General features: G+C 43.3%; 2 protein-coding genes across 13 annotated transcripts in view; both read left to right on the top strand.

The window, feature by feature from the left end:
- The first annotated feature begins 1048 nt into the window (after positions 1-1048).
- On the top strand, positions 1049-11829 carry NOL11 (nucleolar protein 11). The gene is made up of 18 exons (XM_079323865.1): positions 1049-1223; positions 2523-2636; positions 3356-3412; positions 3975-4120; positions 4377-4434; positions 4956-5094; positions 5500-5703; positions 6006-6082; positions 6382-6505; positions 7181-7284; positions 7543-7620; positions 8389-8573; positions 8821-8946; positions 9102-9323; positions 9802-9880; positions 10723-10815; positions 11119-11226; positions 11537-11829. Exons 1-18 carry the CDS (start codon positions 1086-1088, stop codon positions 11648-11650), a joined length of 2166 nt encoding a protein of 721 aa, XP_079179991.1. The 5' UTR covers positions 1049-1085; the 3' UTR covers positions 11651-11829.
- Positions 11830-15133: 3304 nt separating this feature from the next.
- The window catches only part of BPTF (bromodomain PHD finger transcription factor), a 50822-nt gene continuing 46254 nt past the window's right edge, over positions 15134-19701 (top strand). For 8 of the 12 annotated variants that reach the window (XM_079323771.1, XM_079323780.1, XM_079323773.1 and 5 more), the window contains exon 1: positions 15135-15999. In XM_079323771.1, coding sequence (XP_079179897.1) covers positions 15363-15999 — 637 coding nt within the window. In that variant the 5' untranslated portion in view covers positions 15135-15362. Of the gene's footprint in view, positions 16000-19701 lie in introns of all 12 variants that reach the window. The other 4 variants (XM_079323777.1, XM_079323772.1, XM_079323775.1 and 1 more) reach the window with 1 other exon arrangement.

The following is a 19701-nucleotide window of genomic DNA, read 5'->3' as shown; positions in this document are numbered from 1 at the left end:
CATTCACTTGTAAATGACCATTTGGTTGACAAGAAAGTTTTTCAGTAGGGAATCGAATTCTTTATGCAGGGTTTGGCAGCGCAGTGTTGCACCAAATAACTGGAAAATGCTGGAAAGGAGAGTTCTCGAATCCTCTCAGGCTTGTCTCCAAGTCAGTTAATTTTAGTCAACAGAAATTTCCCTCGCACAAGGGTTCTTTACAGATTTTACACAGAGACTTTCTCCATAGAAACGAAGCTTTCCCTGCTCCAGCGGAACGGCAGCGCTCATTCAGGAGGGAAAAGCTTCAGGGCAGCGTGGGACAGGGCAGGGGACAAAGAGGGAATGTTTTAAATTGGGAATGGCGCGGAGCGAAGGGGACAGAGCCCCGGCAGGTCTGGGCAGCCGCTGGGTCCCCGTGCCCATGGCTGAGCAGGGACCCAGAGGGACCCCCAGAGACCCGCCCTGACCCTTTACAGCTGGGGTAGGGCACTGAAATCTGCACACACTCAAAATCTACACAGGAAAACACAAAGCGGTGAAAACCCGAACGGGGCTCTGCGGCTGCCCGGGGACAATCCCCGTGTGCCGCACGGGCGGGGCCGCGCCCCGGGACACCCCAAACCCAGCGGGACCTGCGACCCCCGGGACGCCTTCACCGCCCGTCCCGCGCAAATCAGCGCGCCCGTGACCGTCATTAGCAGAGAGGTGACCCCTCTCATTGGCGCGCACGTGACCCGTTAATTAGCACAAATCGGATCCCTCATTAGCACGCAGCCGCGCTGCCGGGGATGGGCCGCGGCAGCGATGGGGACACCTGAAGAGGGGCCATGCCCTGGGACCCGGCTGTCCCGCTCTGTGGCACCGTCCTGACACAGCTGTCACCCGCTTTCCTCAGCTTTTACAACACGTACAGTTTCTAACACAGCCGGGGCGCAGCGGGCTCGCACGCCCGCAGCCGCTGCGGAGCCGCCCTGAGGCGCGGCCGGGCACGGCCGCAGCGCGCGCGCCTGTCGCGACAGCGCCGCGTCTGTCGCGGCCCCGCCCCGGGTCACGCGGGGCTGCGCGCGCCGCGCCGAGTCTCGCGGGATCCGGGCCTGGCCAAGATGGCGGCGCTGTGCGAGAGCTTCACGCTGCGCGGGCCGGGCCCCGGCGGCGGCGGCCCCGGGCTGTGCCTGGAGCCGGGCCCGGGCCAGGACCTCGTGCTGCTCACCGAGCGCGGCCGGGCCGCCACGCTCTTCAAGGTACCGCCCGCGCGCGCTCCGGGCCGGCAGCGCTGTCCCGGCATGGCGGGGTGTCCCGGGGCCGCGCTGTTCCCGTTTTCGCTCTCCCTCGGCCTGCCCGGGCCAGGCCCCGCCGTGCTCTGCCCCCGCTCCATCTGCTCGGCACACGGGGCGGCTCGGGCGCCTGTTCGCGTATTTCTCCTGCTGCTGGTATTCCCTGTCCACTCCCCGTCCCAAAAACACTTTCCCGAAGCCGCAGTGCGTGTTCCCTGCAGTGCCCTGGGCTGTCAGCTCGGTGTCAGCTGCCGTCCTGCTGGCAGCAGGAACTTTAGTTTGTAGCACCTGAAAATGAAATTGTGTTCTGGACTCTGTTTAGAAGACCATCAGAAGAAACTTTAAGGCGAATATCTGAGTTTCTATATTTAGTTGACTATCACATCCATGCGGCTGGGGGTTGTAGTGACAGGACAAGCAGGAATGGTTTAAACTGACAGAGTAGGTTTAGATTAGATATTGAGAAGAAATTGTTCCCTGTGAGGGAGGCGAGGCCCTGGCACAGGTTCCCAGAGCAGCTGTGGCTGCTCCATCACTGGAAATGTCCAAGGCCAGGTGGGACAGGGCTTGGAGCAACCTGGGACAGTGGAACGTGTCCCTGCCCGTGGCAGGGGCTGGAACTTGGTGATCTCCAGTCCCTCCCAACCCAGGCCATTCTATGATCTCAGTGGGTTGATGGTACAGCTTCTTTTTGGTTTGTTTATTCCCACTGCCAAGATGATATGTGCTAACACCACTGTGTTGTGAATATGCCCAGTGTACTCTGGGTGAGGAGAGGGGGTTGAGTGCCCTCAGAGCAGTCAGGTGTGAATCATTCAGAGCAGCTCAGACTGCAAAATCCACTGCTCTTGGTCTCAATAACTCACCTTGAAATACGAAGAGAAAAGGCACAAGTCTATATATGATTGTACTAGTCAGTAAAAACAAATTACACTACTGATAAAATATCTGCCCTTTAAAAAAGCTGTGCCTTATACCTTTGATACATGGCATAACCCCTTTAAACTGTTACAGGTCAGTTATTTCTTACATGTAAAGAAATCTAAATAATGCAGAGTTATTTCCTGTTATTCTGAAATTGTTGGTGTTAGAGGTGGAAATAGGAATGCTCAAGAGGAATTTCTGAGTATAGCAGTTTTCATATTTTAATATTTTAATTCAGGTCAGATGTGGCAGCCTCACATTTCCTTTCTGTCATGAGAGAAGTACCCAATGTGGTCTTTGATATGTTCCATTTTAATTGCAGTGTCTTTGTTCTGACTGTAGATTTCGGATCAGAAGCCCCTGGGCTGTTGGTCAGTCAAACATGGGCAGATTCTCACCTGTCCTGTCGTGTGCAACTTTGAAACCCACGAGTTTATTGCAGTTCATGATGACAAGGTGAGAGCCTTCATCCTTCTGTAGAGGGAAAAAGGATTTGGTGGGTCCTGAGGGAATGCAGGTAGGAAAAGTTCAGCAGTGTGACATTTCTGGTTGAAAGTGTGGGGAGCCCTTGGCACAGTGGTGGCATGAGCAGCCTCTGTGCTGAGCACTGTGGTCTGGCAGCCCTTTGAACACAGGAGGGTCTCAGTGCCTCCTGCATCCCTCCCTAAGGATGAGTTTTCTCTCCTGTTGCAGCCTGGGTGGCATTTACAGCTGTGTGATCATGGTACTGCAATGGTTACAATAATTCACACCCCTATCCTTGTTTTTGTGCTTTTTTTCCACAGTTAAAAATTTCTCTTTGTACGAGTAGCATTTGCTTAGATCATGCTGAGCCTTTGGGTTTTTGTTGTTGTTGATGAACTATCACTCCTGGCCTTGCATTGCTTGTGAGAACCAGCCCATCTGTATCTCACCTGTCTCCATCACTCTGATCTATTTTCATTCAGAGTTCTGCTGTGTCTTTGTTTTTTTTTATTCTTTCCCGTCCTTTCATTCCAGCTCAGGATTTCTGAGCTTGGTTTCTATTCCTGTTGGTTTTGCTCCCCCCTGGGGCAGTTCCCACTCAGGTCACTGTGAATACTCACTGTGTTTTCCTGCTGTTGCAGTTGCTGGTATTTTAAGTGTTGAGAAGTCTGTGGTTACTGTTTTACCTAAAAATGATGCTTCTCTTAAAGGTTTTAAGAATATGGAAGAATGAAGACATTAACTTGGACAAAGCCTTCAAAGCAACAGTAAGTCTCCTTCATGTGTTCTATGTGTTTTGGATCCTGGTGGAGGGAAAAAGTGCTCTAATTTTCATAATATTGGCCATATTACATTTTAGCTTTACTTGTGCTTCATGATGTTGTGGAGTATTGTAGGGAATCCACTTGCACTGACTTTATGATCACAATATTTCTCTTTAAGAGGTTGTTATGCCAAGGCCAGCATTTCTGAGGACTTTCTAAAGATGATGAATTGTGTTCACAACAGATCTTTGTGCTCTGGTTGATGTGTTAAACATCATTTTGTGTATTGCTGTAGAGCAGATGTGTGACCTCCTGACACTGTCATGTTTTTTCTGATGTGATCAGGAATGTGATGCTCATCAGGACATTTTCCTTGGGGTATTTTTTGTTGGGCATTATTTGTGGCATTTCAGCAAATCAGCAGCTACTAGATCTACGTTATTAAGAATCTTCAAGGCTCATCATTCTTCTGTTAAAAGTTTATTTGAAAAAGTTAAAATAATGAATAAGCCCTCGTTTTCCAGGGTATGGAGCAGAGAGCAGAGATTTGGTTTTGTTGTTGCAGCTCTCAGCAGATGTGTACAGGATCCACTCCCTGCCCCAGGCAGGGCCAGTGGTGCTGTTCAGGGGAGGGGCTGTTAGGACACTGGATGTGCTGCTGGAGGCCCCTCAGCAGGAGATTGAAAATGTCATCTCAGGTGAAGTCATCAGGTAAGAGATGCCACTTTGTGATGATTCTTACCTGGAGGAATTGACTGTGAAAATTACTCCTCTCTTCTGAGGAGATGGGGGGAAATCAAAGGCCAAGATCATGGGGTTGGGTGTTTTCTTCCAACACATTGTTTTTCAAATCTCAGAGTTATTTATAGAGATTTCCTAAAAATTAGAAGATGTCTAAGTAATAGTGATAAGACTTTATGTATAAACCTAGAATTTGGAAGATGTTCATCCAACTTTCTGGTTTTAGGTGGAGTGGAGCTTTTATGGAAGGCCAACAACCTGTCTTAATTTTCACTACTGAGAAAGTGAGTAAAATACTTTTTATTTTCAAAACTCTCAGAGCAGGAGACCCAAGTGCTTTTTTTTTTTTTTCCAAATCCGTCACCAGTTTCATTTGATTTTAAGATCTTTTAGTGGAATCATTATCCTGATATAATCAATAGAGCAGTTAAATGAATGTTGTGTTGCATTCAGGGCTCTCAGAACTGCAGAGAACAATTAATAAGATGAAGTACAGTGAACATTGTCTGACTCTTCATCCCTCATTGTGAAGAACTGTTGAATAGCATGTGTGTTTTAAAAATGGAATTATACATGAATCTGTCTTTATGCTAATACTTCTTCCTGTAAATCCATTTGTTGCATCAAATAAGAATTTTCTTTACTTGTTAAGAGTCTGCAGACTGTTCAAAATTATTCTGTATGTCCTATAGAAAATACAATTTCCTTATTCTTTCAAACATCCAAAGTTAAGCAGTACTGATGCCTAAATTTCTGCTATATCTTTGTATAATTTAAGGGAAATTTTTCTTTTTTTTTATTTTAGGATAAGGATTTTTTTGTCTATGTACAGAAACCTAAGCTGAGTAGTCTACACAAATACAAGCTTGAACAACAGGAATCAGCCAAGCCAGTGTGTTTCACAGCACATATAACAAACCAAACTGTCAAACTTCTGTGTTTGTGTAAGTTATATTTGTTAATGGGTTGTGATAAGGAAGCAAAGAATTGTATGAAATGACATCAAATGTTCATATTTATGATTTGCTGTTTAATATTTTTTAGTTTTTTAAACTTCCTGAAACAGCTGCAGGTAGTAATTAAAGATTCTTGATAGCTTCATGGTTGCAAAAGCCAACTGTTCCTACCTGTGATCACTTCTACCCTGCAGATATCATTACACCTTTATTACTGTACCTTTGTTTTGCTGCTTTGGATCATCATAAGTCCTTTAAATATCCTGTATTAATTCTTTCAGCATATGTTTTTCTTTTTTGGATGTCCTTTTGCCATGTGATATCAAACAGGTTTGTTTTTTTTTTTCACAAAAAACAATTGTAAAAGAGTGATTATTATTTTTCTTTTGACAGATTCCAATGACTCTGTGTACCAGATTCTGATACCTCTGCAGCAAGATTCTGAAGAAGAGGAAGAAGAAGAAATTTTGTCTAAGTCACTACTGCTAAACTTTTCAACATCTGCAACTGTTCTGAAAGGAACATCTTTAGTTGCCCTGGACAAAAACCACGTTGCAGTGTTGGGCAGTCTGACTGCACCTAGGAAAGAGCCCAGAGGTAGCTTAAAAAATCATATTAAGATGTTGTAAGGTCTAAAATTTCTTTGGACAGGGCACTGAGGTGGGAAATTTGTGCTTTCTCTCTTGTGCCAGCTTCTGGTTTAAAGCTCTTCACTGGAAAATCAACTTTTCTTTAAATTGAGATTTAACCTGAGTGTTGTAATTCCTAATGCTAAATACTGGCTGAGCTGTTTTGAAACTGTTGTTTCTGTTTCTTCCAGTGTTTGTAACTGAAAGCAGCAAAAGCAAATGTAGCACTTATGTTGCTTTTTGGTCTCAACTGTCTCTTACTTCCCTCAGAGTGCCTGACCGTATGGAATACAAAATTTCACACCTTGCAAACCTCAAGGGAGCTGCCCCTGGGGACCAGTGGCCAGGTAAAAGCTCAGCCGTGGGTTTGGGGTCCTTGAGCTTTGTGCATTTGGCAGCAGGGAAGGGAGTGTTGGAGTGTTGGGCTGCAGAGCTCTGCTGGTACTGCAGGAGCAGTAATTGCAACTTCTGCAGCAAAATGAATACTGACCATTTGGGGGGATGGTGACCTGTAGGAATTTCTGTGATAATTGAGTACTTTGGCACTTCTCATAGGCATGATTGTTTGGTGTGAATAAAATCACTGAGCACAAAACTCATCACTTTTCTGCTCATCTCATTAATGATACACTTGAATATTTTGCAGTTGTGGTGTTATGAGGAAAAATTTTTTCTAATTCATGGGAAAGTGCTGACTGTAATTATGTACAAGTGTGAAACATCATCTTTGGCAGCTGCTGTGGGAAAGCTCAAGTGCAGTCAAACCCCTGGTAAGATTTTTTTTTTTTTTAATAATTACAGTGAAAAGATGTTGTAAAGGGATGATGTCTGAAATTGTATAAAAATTTTAACATAGTCCTATAAAATTAATTGAAGTTAAACAGCTTGAAGCAACTTCACACTGTACCATGTTCCAGGCTGTTAAATTTACTGGTGCTGGGAACACCAAAACACACAAATGTCTGGATTTATTGTGGCTTCACTTAACCTGGGATGTCAATCAGATACTGGAATTACTGACAACCCTGGAATGCTGGTGATGAATACTGAAAACAAAGTGAAATGCAGTTTCCTTAAAAGTATTTTCAAAGAGTATGTGATTGGATAGGATAATGTCAAACCTTAGTTTGTGAAATTCAATTGGAAATTGTACTCTCATAGTGGTTTTAATGAAAAGCTGCATTGGTGAAATATTGCAAGTAATGCTCAGGATAAATTGTGTAATAACTTACTTCTCCTGCTCCCAGAGGCAAAATGGAGAAACAGTATAAAAAAGATCATAAAGTTACCTGCTGCTGAAATAAAACTGGCAACTTTCTTGGCATAAAATCTCTTGCATTGTATTTTAGAAAATATCTATTAGCATAAGAAGTTGATGCAATATTCATACTTCGGTAAATGGCTGTAAGTGTGTTCTTCATGTAGTTTCATTTGTTTGTTCCCAGATGTGTCCTCATTTGTGAACTGGAATACTCTGGAAGATGGAGAGCTGGTGGTTTCCTTTCAGTCCCAGGTGTCTGTAGCTTCAAAAGCAGATCCCAGAAAGAAAGTAAGTTAGCATTAGGGTCATTTGAGATGTTGTTTGTCTTGTCTCTTCCCCATGCTGTTACTTTCAGCTGTTGCAGCAGAAAGAAGTTTCACTTTATCTGTTACTGGTTGTTTCTAGCACTGTTTCTGGAATTGAAGTTAATAATCATAGTCTGGACAGCAAGTTGACACATGAAGTGTCCCGTTAGCTTGGTTAAATTAAGTATCTTGCTTTAAGTATTTTGGAACAGAATAATAACCCTGTTTTTCTTTACCATAGTTAAGATCAAGAAGGCGCACTGTTACTGAACAACAGCCAGAGAATTTATCAATTGGGCAGCTCTTACTAAATCTTAAAGTAAGTAACCCAAACACCCTGAAGTAGTGTTTAGACACCCTCAGAATATTCTAGGTGTCTCTTAAGCTGTTACCTATTTCCATGTCCTTTTGCACATATCAGGTTGGCCAAGCTGCCTTGAACAGGTGAGGTGAAGGATATTGTTATTATCATTATTGTGGAAGAACAGCATTTGGGCATGATGAAATTAAGTTTTGTCATAGGAGCCTGTTTTGAGAACTGTACTATACAGAGCTTATAACAGCTGGGTTCTGGAAACTTGCACAAATTTATTTATTTTTAATGACAGTCTCTTACAATAAAGAAGGGAGGATATTTCATATGATCTTTGCTTATTTATGGCTTTAATTTTGTTGAAGACCTTTCAGCTCTAGGAAGTCAGAGGGATTGTCAGGAATTCCACTGCAAATACAGCAATAGGATTTAGCTCCTTCCTTGCTGCAAGTGCTGTGATAGGTCACACAGGAAGGGAAACTTATCTACAGTTAAGCTGTGGCTGGGCACCTTGGTATTGTCTCTGATGTAACAGGTTATTAATCCATGAGCAGTTACTGCTTACCTGAGTTCAGAGTGAGGAATTTCCTCATTTGGCTTTTTCATGCTTAAGAGAAACTATCCTATCAAAACACAGAGTGATGAGGAATTTTTGTAAATTTTTGTAACTTGAATTCCTAAATAGGTCTGCTTCTACTTGGTCTAATTAAGGCCAGGGCAGTTCTCAAACATGTGTCCTGTACTTCTGACTTGCATGATATTTGTCTTTTCCAGGATGCTTCTATTTATGTGTTGGAAACTGAAATGAGAAAACTGATGACAAAAGTACCAACCCCAGATTTGCAAGCCACCATTGGCTGTCTGGTCAATATCCTTATAGACAGATGTAAAAGAAATCCAAAGTACTACCCTCAACATTTCCTGCAGGAGATTGTTGAAACACGGGACCTGTCCTACAGGTAGTGACCTTGCATTTTTTGAAGTGTAAGGAGTAGTCTTTAAAACTAAAATTAAAAGGAGTAGAAATAAAATTCTTTATAAGCTGCTCTTGAATTATCAGAATTTAGTACCAAAGGTGCTTGTTTTCTGATGAAGTTGCTGTTTTACATAACAATCCTCTAGGGAGGAAGATTAGTATTACTACTTTAGTTGTCAGTGTAGATCTCAGTGTGGACTGTGCAACCTATTAATTTCATATTCTTATAGTTTATGTCCAGATTTAATGGCTGTTGCTTTGGAGAAAAAAGATGTGCATCTCCTACAAATCTGCCTAGAACGGTTTCCAGATATTCCTGAAGGAATTACTTATGCTTGCCTGAAAGCATTTTTAAGGTAACATGAAATCTTTTCCTTTTTTTCTTTGCCAAATTTTAGTCTACTTTTGTTTTTGTTAATAAGCTTTAAAGAATTCATTATGTGTGTTGATGACACTGCTGATTTTAAAGCTAATAATAAAAATATTAAATGTCTGAAATTTTGTTCCACAGCATGAGTGAATCCCATCTTCAAAACATAGATGTAAATCTTGATTCTGTGATCTGCTACATTGATGTTGAATGCGACGACAAAGAAGTTAAGACTGAAATTGTAGAAAATGGTTTTGGTGCAGAGATGAACCAGGACATGTGTGGTTCCAAAATCCCAAATCAAAGCCAGCCCTGGAGTGATGATGACTCCTGCCCTGTTGGGCCTCATAAGGCAGCACTGCTGTATCCTCTGTGTGGTGAAGGGAAGCCAGAGCATTGCATGTGCTGTGGGTGTTTGTGCAGAGGGCACAGCCTCTGCTCCTCTTTCTGCTGAAAGTCCCTGGGGTCTCCTCATAAGAGTGCTTCCTACTCAGTAGAAAAACTGTTTAGAATATAAACAGAAAGATTTAGGTTTTAGAATGTATCTACACAGATTTAAACTTAGTTTTATTACACTTTTGCAATAATCTTTTTAAGTGTATCTTAAGAGAAAAGTATCCATGCTTTGGATATTTGCCTGTTCAAACACTTCAGGCAGTTACACCCTTGCAGTGGACTGATCTGTTCAAGTTAAATCTATTGTGATGGTTCAGTTGCTGTAGATTTTTCATTACAGAAATAAGATTCAAAAATCTGGAGAAATATTTTCTTTGGAATTCACTCTGGTTTCTAGAAAGTGGTGTTTTTCCTGCAATGTTATTCCCTTAATAGCACTGCACAGAAATGCTGTTCTCCATTCAGCTTACACTGAAACATTTCTTTTGCCTCACCTGAAAAACCTTTCACCTGGACAAGCTATTGTAAGTATTTTAACATTAAAAGGTTTTTAAACCCTTATTATTATTTCTTGGTGAGGGAAAGGGAAGAGAGTTTTTCTACTATATATTAGAAATTCACTTTCTGCTTTCTGAATAACAAACTAATGCACTAATTAGGATGCCTAATAAGATTTTATATTAAGGAATACCACATTTTTCCACATAGTTCAGTAATTTTCTTGATATTTGTAGTCCTAACTTGTTTTAGAACATGTGAGTAAGAAACTCTCTTTATGATCCAGCATATCTGGAAAATGTTCATATTCTGTTAGCAGGTAATAATAGCTTTGCTTGATTTAGATGGTTTTTAGGAAAGAGACATGGTAATTTAGTCAATTACATCAGAAACAGAAATTTAGAAAATATGAGAAACAAACTCTGTATAATCCCAAATGTAATACAAATCTAGATCCCCTCATCTTAGGAAAAAAATCCCACCAAACTCCCCCATTTCTCAGAATCTGAAATGCAACTTAAAGAGCTGTGTGTACCTGAGCATATATGTGATTTTCCAGTGATGTCAGAAAAACCCCACATCAGAACAAAGCTGATCTCAGCTCTGACATCTCTTGGAACAGTGATTACCCCTCAAAGTAATTTACACTGAATATTGCTAAGAATTTTCAAACACTCAGCTGTGGGTGGTGTAAGAGAACCATAAAACTTGTTTTTCACGTGTAGTATACAGGCATCCGTGTTGGCATTCAAAAACAAAAACAAAAAAATTTCAAAAAAGTCCTTATGAATATTACCACTATAGGACAAAACCTCTTAGTCTATTAAATGTTTGTCCTTTACAAATGTTCTGACTTTTCTACTTTCAGCTATTTCTCAGGTATTTATATTACCTGTATGTGAAATGCAGTGAAAAAGTTAACACCACTCTTCCTGGAATACGCTCTCCCACAATAAATCAGGTGAGCAGCTCATTTTAAGAGCTGTCCTTCCTTCCTTCCCTTTCTAGGGTGTGTAACTGTGAGGAGTTGGGGAATATCTAAAATCAACTGACATCTACATTCATTCTACAAACTTCTATCTGTCAGTGTAACTTGTATGAAGTCAGATGTAGCACTTCAACAATCAAAACCCAAATATACTTGAAAATATGAACCCATGCATTTTGCATTAGAAGTTCATGTCTCAGAGTTGAGCTTTTAAAGCCAAATGTGTGTTATTTCCAGACTGGGAAGTGTAAGTGTACTTTTCTTGTTTGTCTTCAGATCATGGATTGGATGTGCCTGTTGCTTGATGCTCACTTCACTGTCATGGTGATGCTGCCAGAAGCAAAGGAGTTGCTTTCAAACCTGCATAAGTTTGTGAGAGCCCAAGTAAGTTGCATCTTGTGGGATAATTATTTGATTTTCAGTTGGATTCAAAATATGGATGTTGAGAAAGTGGGGGGAGACAAACAACAACAAATTACATAGTGAATCAAATCATGTGTGTCCTCCTCTGTGTGCTCTTTCCTGAGCATGAATTGCCATTGCCTCTGTCTCATTTGGATTTCAAAAGCTGCTTTGTTTGGTTGGTTTAAATATCTTAAACTGTGTAGAACCACAGATAGTTTCACAGTATTATGATGTATGAAAATAATTAAAATATATTTTCCTATAAATGTCTCTGATTTCTTCTTTTCAGGTACGGTTCTACTCAGAACTCAACAAGATTGAAGGGAGTTTGCGGGAATTACAAAGACTGAACCACCTGAGAGAATCTCACACCTATTCTATTGAAGTGCTGGAGATCATTTGAATTTGAAATTCATTAACACATTTATTTTGTATTGATTCCTTTTATGACAAGGATGTATTAGCACTCCATATTGGGGCTGTCAAAAGTTGTTTTCTACATAGGAGGAGCCTGGTTACTCTGTAGCTACGTGGGAGTTGTAAGTTTTGAACCTTGTGTATTAAAATCTCTTTTTGACTGGATGAGAAGCTGGATATTTGCTTATATTTTCATGTAGAATTTTAATAAGTGATCATGAGTACTTCCTAAAATACCACACAATTCTTGGCTAAACTTGAGATGATTGTGGCAGAAGTGCTGGGGCCATAACTTTACTGGCTTGGGCTGTGTAACTTGGAAAGAGCTACATGCACAATTAATGGCTCGAGTCACTTTGGAAAGTGACATGTTTCTGTTGTATTTGTACACTGACAGTACCAAATGTATGTAGAAGTCTAAAAAAAAAAAAAACAAAACTGCAGTGGCAGCTGAAGATTTATACAGAGAGGGACTTCTTGGCACTGGTAGTAGTTGCTTTCAATATTTTGGATGAGAAAACTTATCTTGAATTTAAAATAAGAACATTCTTACCTACAGAAGTTTGTTTTCTGTAAGTACTTTTCAATATTGAACACCTCAACTTAGTTAATGTCACCTATAGTGCTTGAATTCTAGCATTTCAAAGTATATCTTAGCTTGGTTTTGACTCTCTTTGAATACAAAGTGATTAACTGAAGTTTTATGTAAACAACATTTGTTGAAGATTTTACAGGTATCTGTTGAATTATTCTTCTGCTGAGGCATTTACTTAAAGCTGACTTGTTACAAGATACTTGTGGGACTGTTCATCTGGAATAGGGAAAACTGGGACAGAAGCATAATGCTGGATTTCCTTGGGTCAAGTATAAGATGGATTGTTTGGGACAAGAGAATTAGTACATTTTCAGAACAGCAAATACAATGTTATTTTTACTTATTTTTACTAATAATGTGATTGAATATTAATAGAATTCAGCATATCAGTACATTGATATACTTTGATTTTCATTGTGTAAATAAAATGGCATTTGGAACTATATTGAATGACCTCAGCAAAAGTCATGTAAGCCCTTTCTTCCTACACCTGACTTCCAGTCTGCTGAGCTCTAATGTAACTTTACTCAGCAACACCATGGTGTCTTAGAAAAATGTATGTGGAACTGAATGCAATTCCTAACACAAGTTGTGAAATAGTTTGGTGTGAAGGACTGGACAAAAGCATCTCAATAATTTAAGCAAGAGCATATGCTCACTTGTTCTGAATGCCATCCAGCTGTAGGTTAAGTTCTTTCCCTTATCTTTGGAGAAAGGAACCCACCCAGACAACAGCTTGGAGCAGCTGGACTATTCATCTCAAAGTGTCCTGTGGAAGGAGGTTTTTTCTCCATCTGTCCTAAGGATGGAAGCAGGATTGAGCCTCTACACAAAAATTCCTCTTCCTGCTGTATTCAATTCACTTATAAAAATATGCTCATTTAACTCTACCAGCAGTAGAGTTCTAAATCAGTGTGTTCTCTGAGTGCAGTGGCAGGTTTTTAGGGTTGGGGTTCATTTCTCTGTACTGACCTGTGTATTAGAAAGGACTCATTTATATCCTGTCCCTGAAGGAAACATACCTCTGTGCACCCATTTCTCCATCATAAAATGAAAATTAAGTACTATTCAGTGAGCAATTCCACATCACCAACTAATACAGGATGGGATTAAGAGATGAGATTTTCTGGTTCACAGTTCAAAAGCACATGACTCTCAGCACTTTTGATCTACCACAAATACACAAAATCTGCAGTATTTTGGAGGTGTTAGTGCTTTCACAATGCTGCAGGCTAAGTGATGCAGTAGATGTACTGTGTTGCTACATGTGTACATGGCAGAATGCACAGGTGTTTTTCCCATACCAGGAAGAGATAATGGAAAATGTGTATTCATGTATTTAAAGTCACCACAATCCTCTGCAGCCTTGTAAGAGGTAGCAAAAATCAGCCTGACACAAGCAATCTAAAGGTAACTTGGCAAGGTTTAGAATACAAGTTGAGTAGAAAGGTGTAAATGGGGCTGGGCAATGTTGGCTGCTGCTGTGTGTGTGTCATCCTGTGTTTAGACGAGGGCTTTGAGCCTGTGCAGCTGCAACACTGAGTATAAAAGAGCTGCAGATAAAAAGCTGGATATAGAGTGCAAATTGGGCTAAACCCTGCTGCCACTGTTGCATGCTTGATGGTGTGGCAGGTTTGTGGGTTTAATGAGGTGCTCAGTCTGAGCAACAAGTTAATGAACAAAAGGACCTCAAAAATTACTACAGAAGAATGCAAATTAAATGACATGTTGGACATGTTGCTGCCATGTTTATGGCATGACCAGAGCTGAGTTTTACCTTGCTCAGACTGAAAGAAATGAACATGTAAACAGACTGATTTTCTAATGATAAGACTTCTGGCTCTCCAAAATCCCAAAGCTGTCTTGATCTAGCAATGAACAGGAAGGCTGGCTGTAAAAAATAGAAGATATTTGTATGCCTTGGGCTGGCTTTCAGTCTGTACTGCTTTTGTTTATGAACTGATGCCCTTAATTCAAGTGGTGGCATTGGAAACCCAATCGTGCAACTGGATTTTGTTGATTTTTAGCTCCTTGTGGGCTCTGGCAAATGAGACGGAGGGAATACAAAGCAGACATCTCTTTCCTAGTGGTCCAGGGAACTGTGGAAACAGCAGAATAGAGAAAGTGGATGGACAAAAACGGTGATACGTCCCTATGTGATCTCAGTGTTTGCTTTACACGGGTGCTGGCCGAGTGAGGGTGAGCTGTAACGGGGTTTAACAGGAGAGAGATGAGTGTCAGTGGTCAGGGAGCTGCTTGGTGCCCATGGCGGAGGGAAGCCTCTCCCAAGGGAACAGCCAGGCTCTGATTGAGGCGGGGAATGAAGATCCCCGTGGGGAGCCCCTGCCCGGGGCCCGGCGCACACCTTGCTCAGAGCTGTTCCGACGGGCCCGGGACTCCCTCGGGGAGCGGGTCGAGCTCTGGGAGAGACCCGGCCACGGGCCCAGCGACTCTGGCGTGGGGAGAGGCTGAGCCCGAGGCAGGGCCGGCTGAGGGAGCGGCAGTGCCGGGGTTGTGAGATGGGGCGGGGGGCGCACCGGGTGCCGGCGGAGGGGAAGGGGGCAAGCGGACCATAAAGGGGGGAGGAGCAGTGCCGATGGTCGATGCCGGGTTCGGATTCGGGGTTGGTGCCGATGTCGGCGCCGGAGGTCGGTGTCGGCGGCGTTGTCGGTGCCTGGGGTCGGTGCCGGTACTGGTGCCGGATCCGGGGTCAGTGGCAGGCTCGGTGTCGGGCTCGGTGCCGGGTCCGGGGGTCGCGGGGCCGCCCCGTCGCGGCGGCTCCCTCACGGCCGAGGCGGGCGCGCCCCCTGGCGGCGGCGGCGGGCGCGGCGGTCACGTGAGGCGCTCGGGGCCTGGTGCCGCTTCCCCCAGTCAGCGCGGAGCGGCCGAGGCGCAGGCGGGGAACAAGATGGCGGCCGGCGGCGATCCGGAGCGGGGCGCCGGCGATTCGCGTTGAGCCGCGGCCCGCTCGGCCCGGCCCCCCCCCCGCCCCGGGCCCGCGCCCGCCGCGGGGCGCGGAGCTTGCCCGTAGCCGCCTGTCCGGACTCCGAACGCCCTCCCGAGCCGCCCTTCCCCTCCCTTCCCCCTCGGCCAGCGCCCAGCGATGCGGGGCCGGCGCGGCAGGCCGCCCAAGCAGCAGCAGCCGGCGGCGGCCGCCGCTCCGGCGAGCTCCCCGGCCCCGGCGGGCCCCATCGGCGGGCTGCGCTCCCGGCAGCGCGGCAGCAGCCGCGGCAGGTGGGCGGCCGCGGCCCAGGCGGAGACGGCGGGGCCCAAGCAGAAGGGAGCCGGCGCTGCCCAGGCCTCGTCGCCCGCCGCCGCCTCGCCCAGGGGGGGCGGCAAGAGGAAGGCGGGCGGCGGCGGCAGCAGCACCCCCGGTGGGGGAGGCAGCGGCGGTAAGGGCAGGGGCAGGGCCGGGGCGGCAGGAGCAGGGGGAGGAGGAGGCGCAGGAGGCAGCTGCAACAGCCAAGGCAGGGCTGCCTCGTCCAGGAGGAGCATCAGCAAAGTGGTGTACGACGATCATGAGAGCGAGGAGGAGGAGGAAGAGAGCATGGTGTCCGAGGAGGAGGACGAGGGAGACCCCGAGGATAACCAGGACTCCGAGGAGGAAGAGGAGGAGGAGATAATGGAGGAGGAGGACGACGACGACTCTGACTACCCCGAAGAGATGGAGGATGAAGACGATGCCAGTTATTGCACTGAGAGCAGCTTCAGGAGCCACAGCACCTACAGCAGCACCCCAGGTAGAGAGTCCGTGGGCGAACTCAAACAAGTCGAGGGCACCCCACATGCTCCCTCTAGGTCGGCAGATACGGTCCGCACTCCCATGCGAGGATGTGAGGGATGCCCGCGAGCACTCCCAGGGAGAGGGGTATGCAAATAACCACTGGCAGCCCCGGGGACGCGGGGAGCATTGGAAGATGCTCACGAACGCATGCACGGAGAGGAGCGGGGAGGGCGGGCGGCACTCTCGGAAACGAGGGGATGCTTTGCAAATATTCACGGGGAACCTGGTGACCGCAGAAATGCGCGATCCACCAGGACGTGTTGCAAACAATGTCCAAAGTGTCGTGAAGCAGTCATTTTAAATTTAAAAACAAGGGAAACGAGAGGCATGCCATGCAAAGAGGTCTTTTCAATTAAATACAGGAAAGGCTGGCTTGTCCTTGCAAATGCAACTTGATGTTGAAAGGAAAGGAAGCACATGTAAGTTGAAGTGGCTTAAAAAACCAAAAAGCTGTAACCACCGAGAATTTTCAGGTTCTTGAGATCAGATCTATAACTGGATCCAGCATCTATTGGCTTTAAGACAAAAGTAGCTTTCCAAGGAGGGAAATGAGGTGCATTGTTCAAAATGGAGATTGCATTGTTATAGTTTGGGGAAAAGTGCACAGGGCCTCATTGCAAGGATATAAACCTAGTCTGAGTTCAACACAAAGATTAAAAGGTGGAGGTTGAGTCAGAGGTCCTGCATTTAAATGCTGCCTTTATCTTAAGATATGGCAGCCTTTAAAACTCACATTGGGGTTGAAATTCATTAAGCATAATCGTGGGTTTTTTTAATTCTAGTGGAAAATTTGGGAAATTTTTAAGGCCTGCATTTCTGTTTGTCCTTAATTGGTTCATTCACTAAGCTTCAAAAATTCTTTTATTTAAAATTAAGTACTCTGGATTTATTTGAACTCATTCCAGAACTGAATTCAAACTTAGACTATTTTATTTTTATTTTTATTTTTATTTTCTAAGTCTCTGAACCAGGAGAGTAGTTCAACTTGTAGGTAACCTGGTATGATTTGGGAGACTGCTGTTGCTCCAGTATTTGGCCAGTTTGGAAGGGGGGAGGAACAGGTTGTTGGTGTGAATGCATTGCATCTTAATGAAAAAAAGGAATGTAGATCTGAGTAGTTAGCTGATGGCTTTTTAAAAGGGGGAGTACTGGCTGCTGAATGTGTCATTTGTTTTTATTTTGGTGAGTTAATGATATCAGCTCATTCTATGACTTCATAATAGTACTTTAAAAAGCTCTGTATTTTGTCTCTATATATTTTTAACTTATATCCATATTCACCAGAACCTATATAAATTAAAATAAGTACATACATTACTCAATTTATTTAGAGATAATTTTTAAAATACGTTTACCTGTTGCAGGAATGTCCTGCAATCAAACTGAAATTTTTTGAATAAAGATTGAGATCTGGCTTCACAGAGGGAAAAAAAGCTCTAAAATACTGACTTTTAACTCTCCATTTTCTGCTTAGTTGTGATAACTTTCATTTTTATTACCTTTTTGGGAGTGCTTATGTCAGAGAAATAATATTTTTATGATTTTAACTGGCTAGGTCAGGATAATATTTTTTACAGGAGCATCCAGGTTTAAAATGAGTTCTGCAGAGAATGGGTGTATGCCATTTTCAAATGTGCTAAGTGTTTTGGCAAATCAGAAGATAGCTCTGTGTGCATTGTTGTACAAGCATAGACAGGTTTTATGTGGTATTTAGGTGTATCAGAAACCATTTTGATAATTTATATGTTTATTTCTCACTTGGTCAGGATGACTTCATTTAACTTTCCTAAGAGAAGTCTAAGTGTGAGCATTTTTATCCTTAGATGCTTTTGCTCTGTACTGAGTTTTTGACAGTTATAATGTTTGTGTTGTTATTTTGGGAATTTACTGTTGATTTTCATTAGTTCAGTGTTTGCCAAAGGTGCTTCCCTCTGTCCCAGACATTCTCTTGCCCTTCTGCAAAGGAAATACAAACTTTTCATTCAGGCAGCTCAGTTTGTGCCTCATCCTGGACAAACACCTGCTTTGGGAGCGTGGCTGTGCAGGGGTGGCACTGCTGGAAATCTCAGTCTTGTCATAATCAGGAGATGCTGGACATCAGAGCAGCGTGGAGAGGCAAGGAAGGGTTTGTTCTGCTCAGGATCTGTGTGTGTGACAGGCCAGTGCAGAGAGGAGATCAGAGCAGGGCTGCACATTTGTGTCTCTGCTGTTCCTTCAGGGGCTCCAGAGCTGTTGGACTCAGGCACACCCTGAGTTGGTCCTTTGCTGTGTTTATATAGAGGGGGTTATTTCATAGCCTTGAATTCCAGCCAGGCAGTGTAACACAGGGACAGAGTTCTTGTGCTGAGCTGGAGGGCTCCAAGGAGCATCTCCTGCCTTGGCTTGAGCTGGCTCCTGACAGAATTGTGCAGGTTTTTTACCAAAGAGATGATGAACAATCCTCCTCTTACCTCCAGGCACTTCCAGGATGTACTCCTAGGGGCTGAAGAGTGTTTTTGAGGGCAGGATATTGAATAATTGCCATCCCAGTCAAACTCTCCTGCCAACCAAGCTTTTACACTTAAATCACATCCCACTTAATTGAGGGATGGACTTGGAACATTTTTTTCCTAACTGCCATTGAACAATGAATTAAAGGATCACAGGGCATTGTCTCTGGCCAAGAAAACTTCAGGTTTTGTGCTCTGATGTGGAGCTTGTGATTTATCTTGAACTTAGATATAGAAGTACTTTCTATTATAATATGATAGTAAAATTAATATTATTATAATATAAAATAATATCATTAAGCTATTTAAAGAAGCAGAATCTTAGAAAACATAAAATATCTTTAATATACCACTTAGTCATAGTACAGTAAAAACATACTGTGTGAACAACAATTATTTCTTTTTATTCTGCTTGATGTACTTTTGATTGAGGGATTCTGTGTGTGTGTTGTGCCTTCCCTCTCTCCCATTTGCATCCCCAGAAAGTGGATGAACTCTTGGGACAGGTATCCTGTATAACTTGTATCACTAAACATTTTTGCCATTCCTTGTCCGCTGTCAATTCTACTTGAGGCTTGTCACTGTTGCATTATAGTTACTAAGTATTTAATATGTTGCAGAATTTTAAGGGAGGGCTTGAATCAGGATGCTTAGAAATCCTTCAATTTTTTGTTTATTGATTTTTTCTTCATCAGAAAACTAGTTTTTGGAAAAGTTACACCTCTAGATTTCAGATGAGATCATCATCAGTCTGTCAAACAAACAAATACACAACACAGGAGTTGGGAGACAAAATATTTATCTTAAAATACATTAAATAATACTTTTAGTTGAATTTTGCTTGTTTGAGCATTTGCAGGGAGTGACCATTGCTTCTGTTAACCAGTTGCTTCACAGTGTGCTTTTCAGAGTGAAAGAATGTGTCTAGGAACCAGGTGCTGCATTTTGTTTGTCTGTAGTAATTTTTTATCTGAACACATTTGCATGCTCTTGAAGAATTGTCTAAGTGGAGACACTGAGATACAACATTAAGAGATGCATCCTCTTTTTTTGCTGTGGAAAAAGATTTACCAGCCTCCCAAACATCTTACCTGGGGTACCCTCTGCTCTAAATTAAACCTCATATTCTCTTATTTTACCTTTTAGTGATCTGCACTTTGATTTGTGCT

The sequence above is a fragment of the Erithacus rubecula genome, assembly GCF_903797595.1.
Source record: "Erithacus rubecula genome assembly, chromosome: 20".
Classification (NCBI taxonomy): domain Eukaryota; kingdom Metazoa; phylum Chordata; class Aves; order Passeriformes; family Muscicapidae; genus Erithacus; species Erithacus rubecula.
This window is presented reverse-complemented; position numbering and strand designations above follow the sequence as displayed.

What these genes read in the sequence shown, in the direction of transcription:
- NOL11 (XM_079323865.1), top strand. Translation starts at nt 1,086, where the DNA reads ATGGCGGCGCTGTGCGAGAGCTTCACGCTGCGCGGGCCGGGCCCCGGC. An exon ending in AGCTCTTACTAAATCTTAAA is followed by an intron (nt 7,621 to 8,388) that starts GTAAGTAACCCA and finishes TGTCTTTTCCAG; the next exon opens with GATGCTTCTATTTATGTGTT. An exon ending in CCTCATAAGGCAGCACTGCT is followed by an intron (nt 9,324 to 9,801) that starts GTATCCTCTGTG and finishes AGCACTGCACAG; the next exon opens with AAATGCTGTTCTCCATTCAG.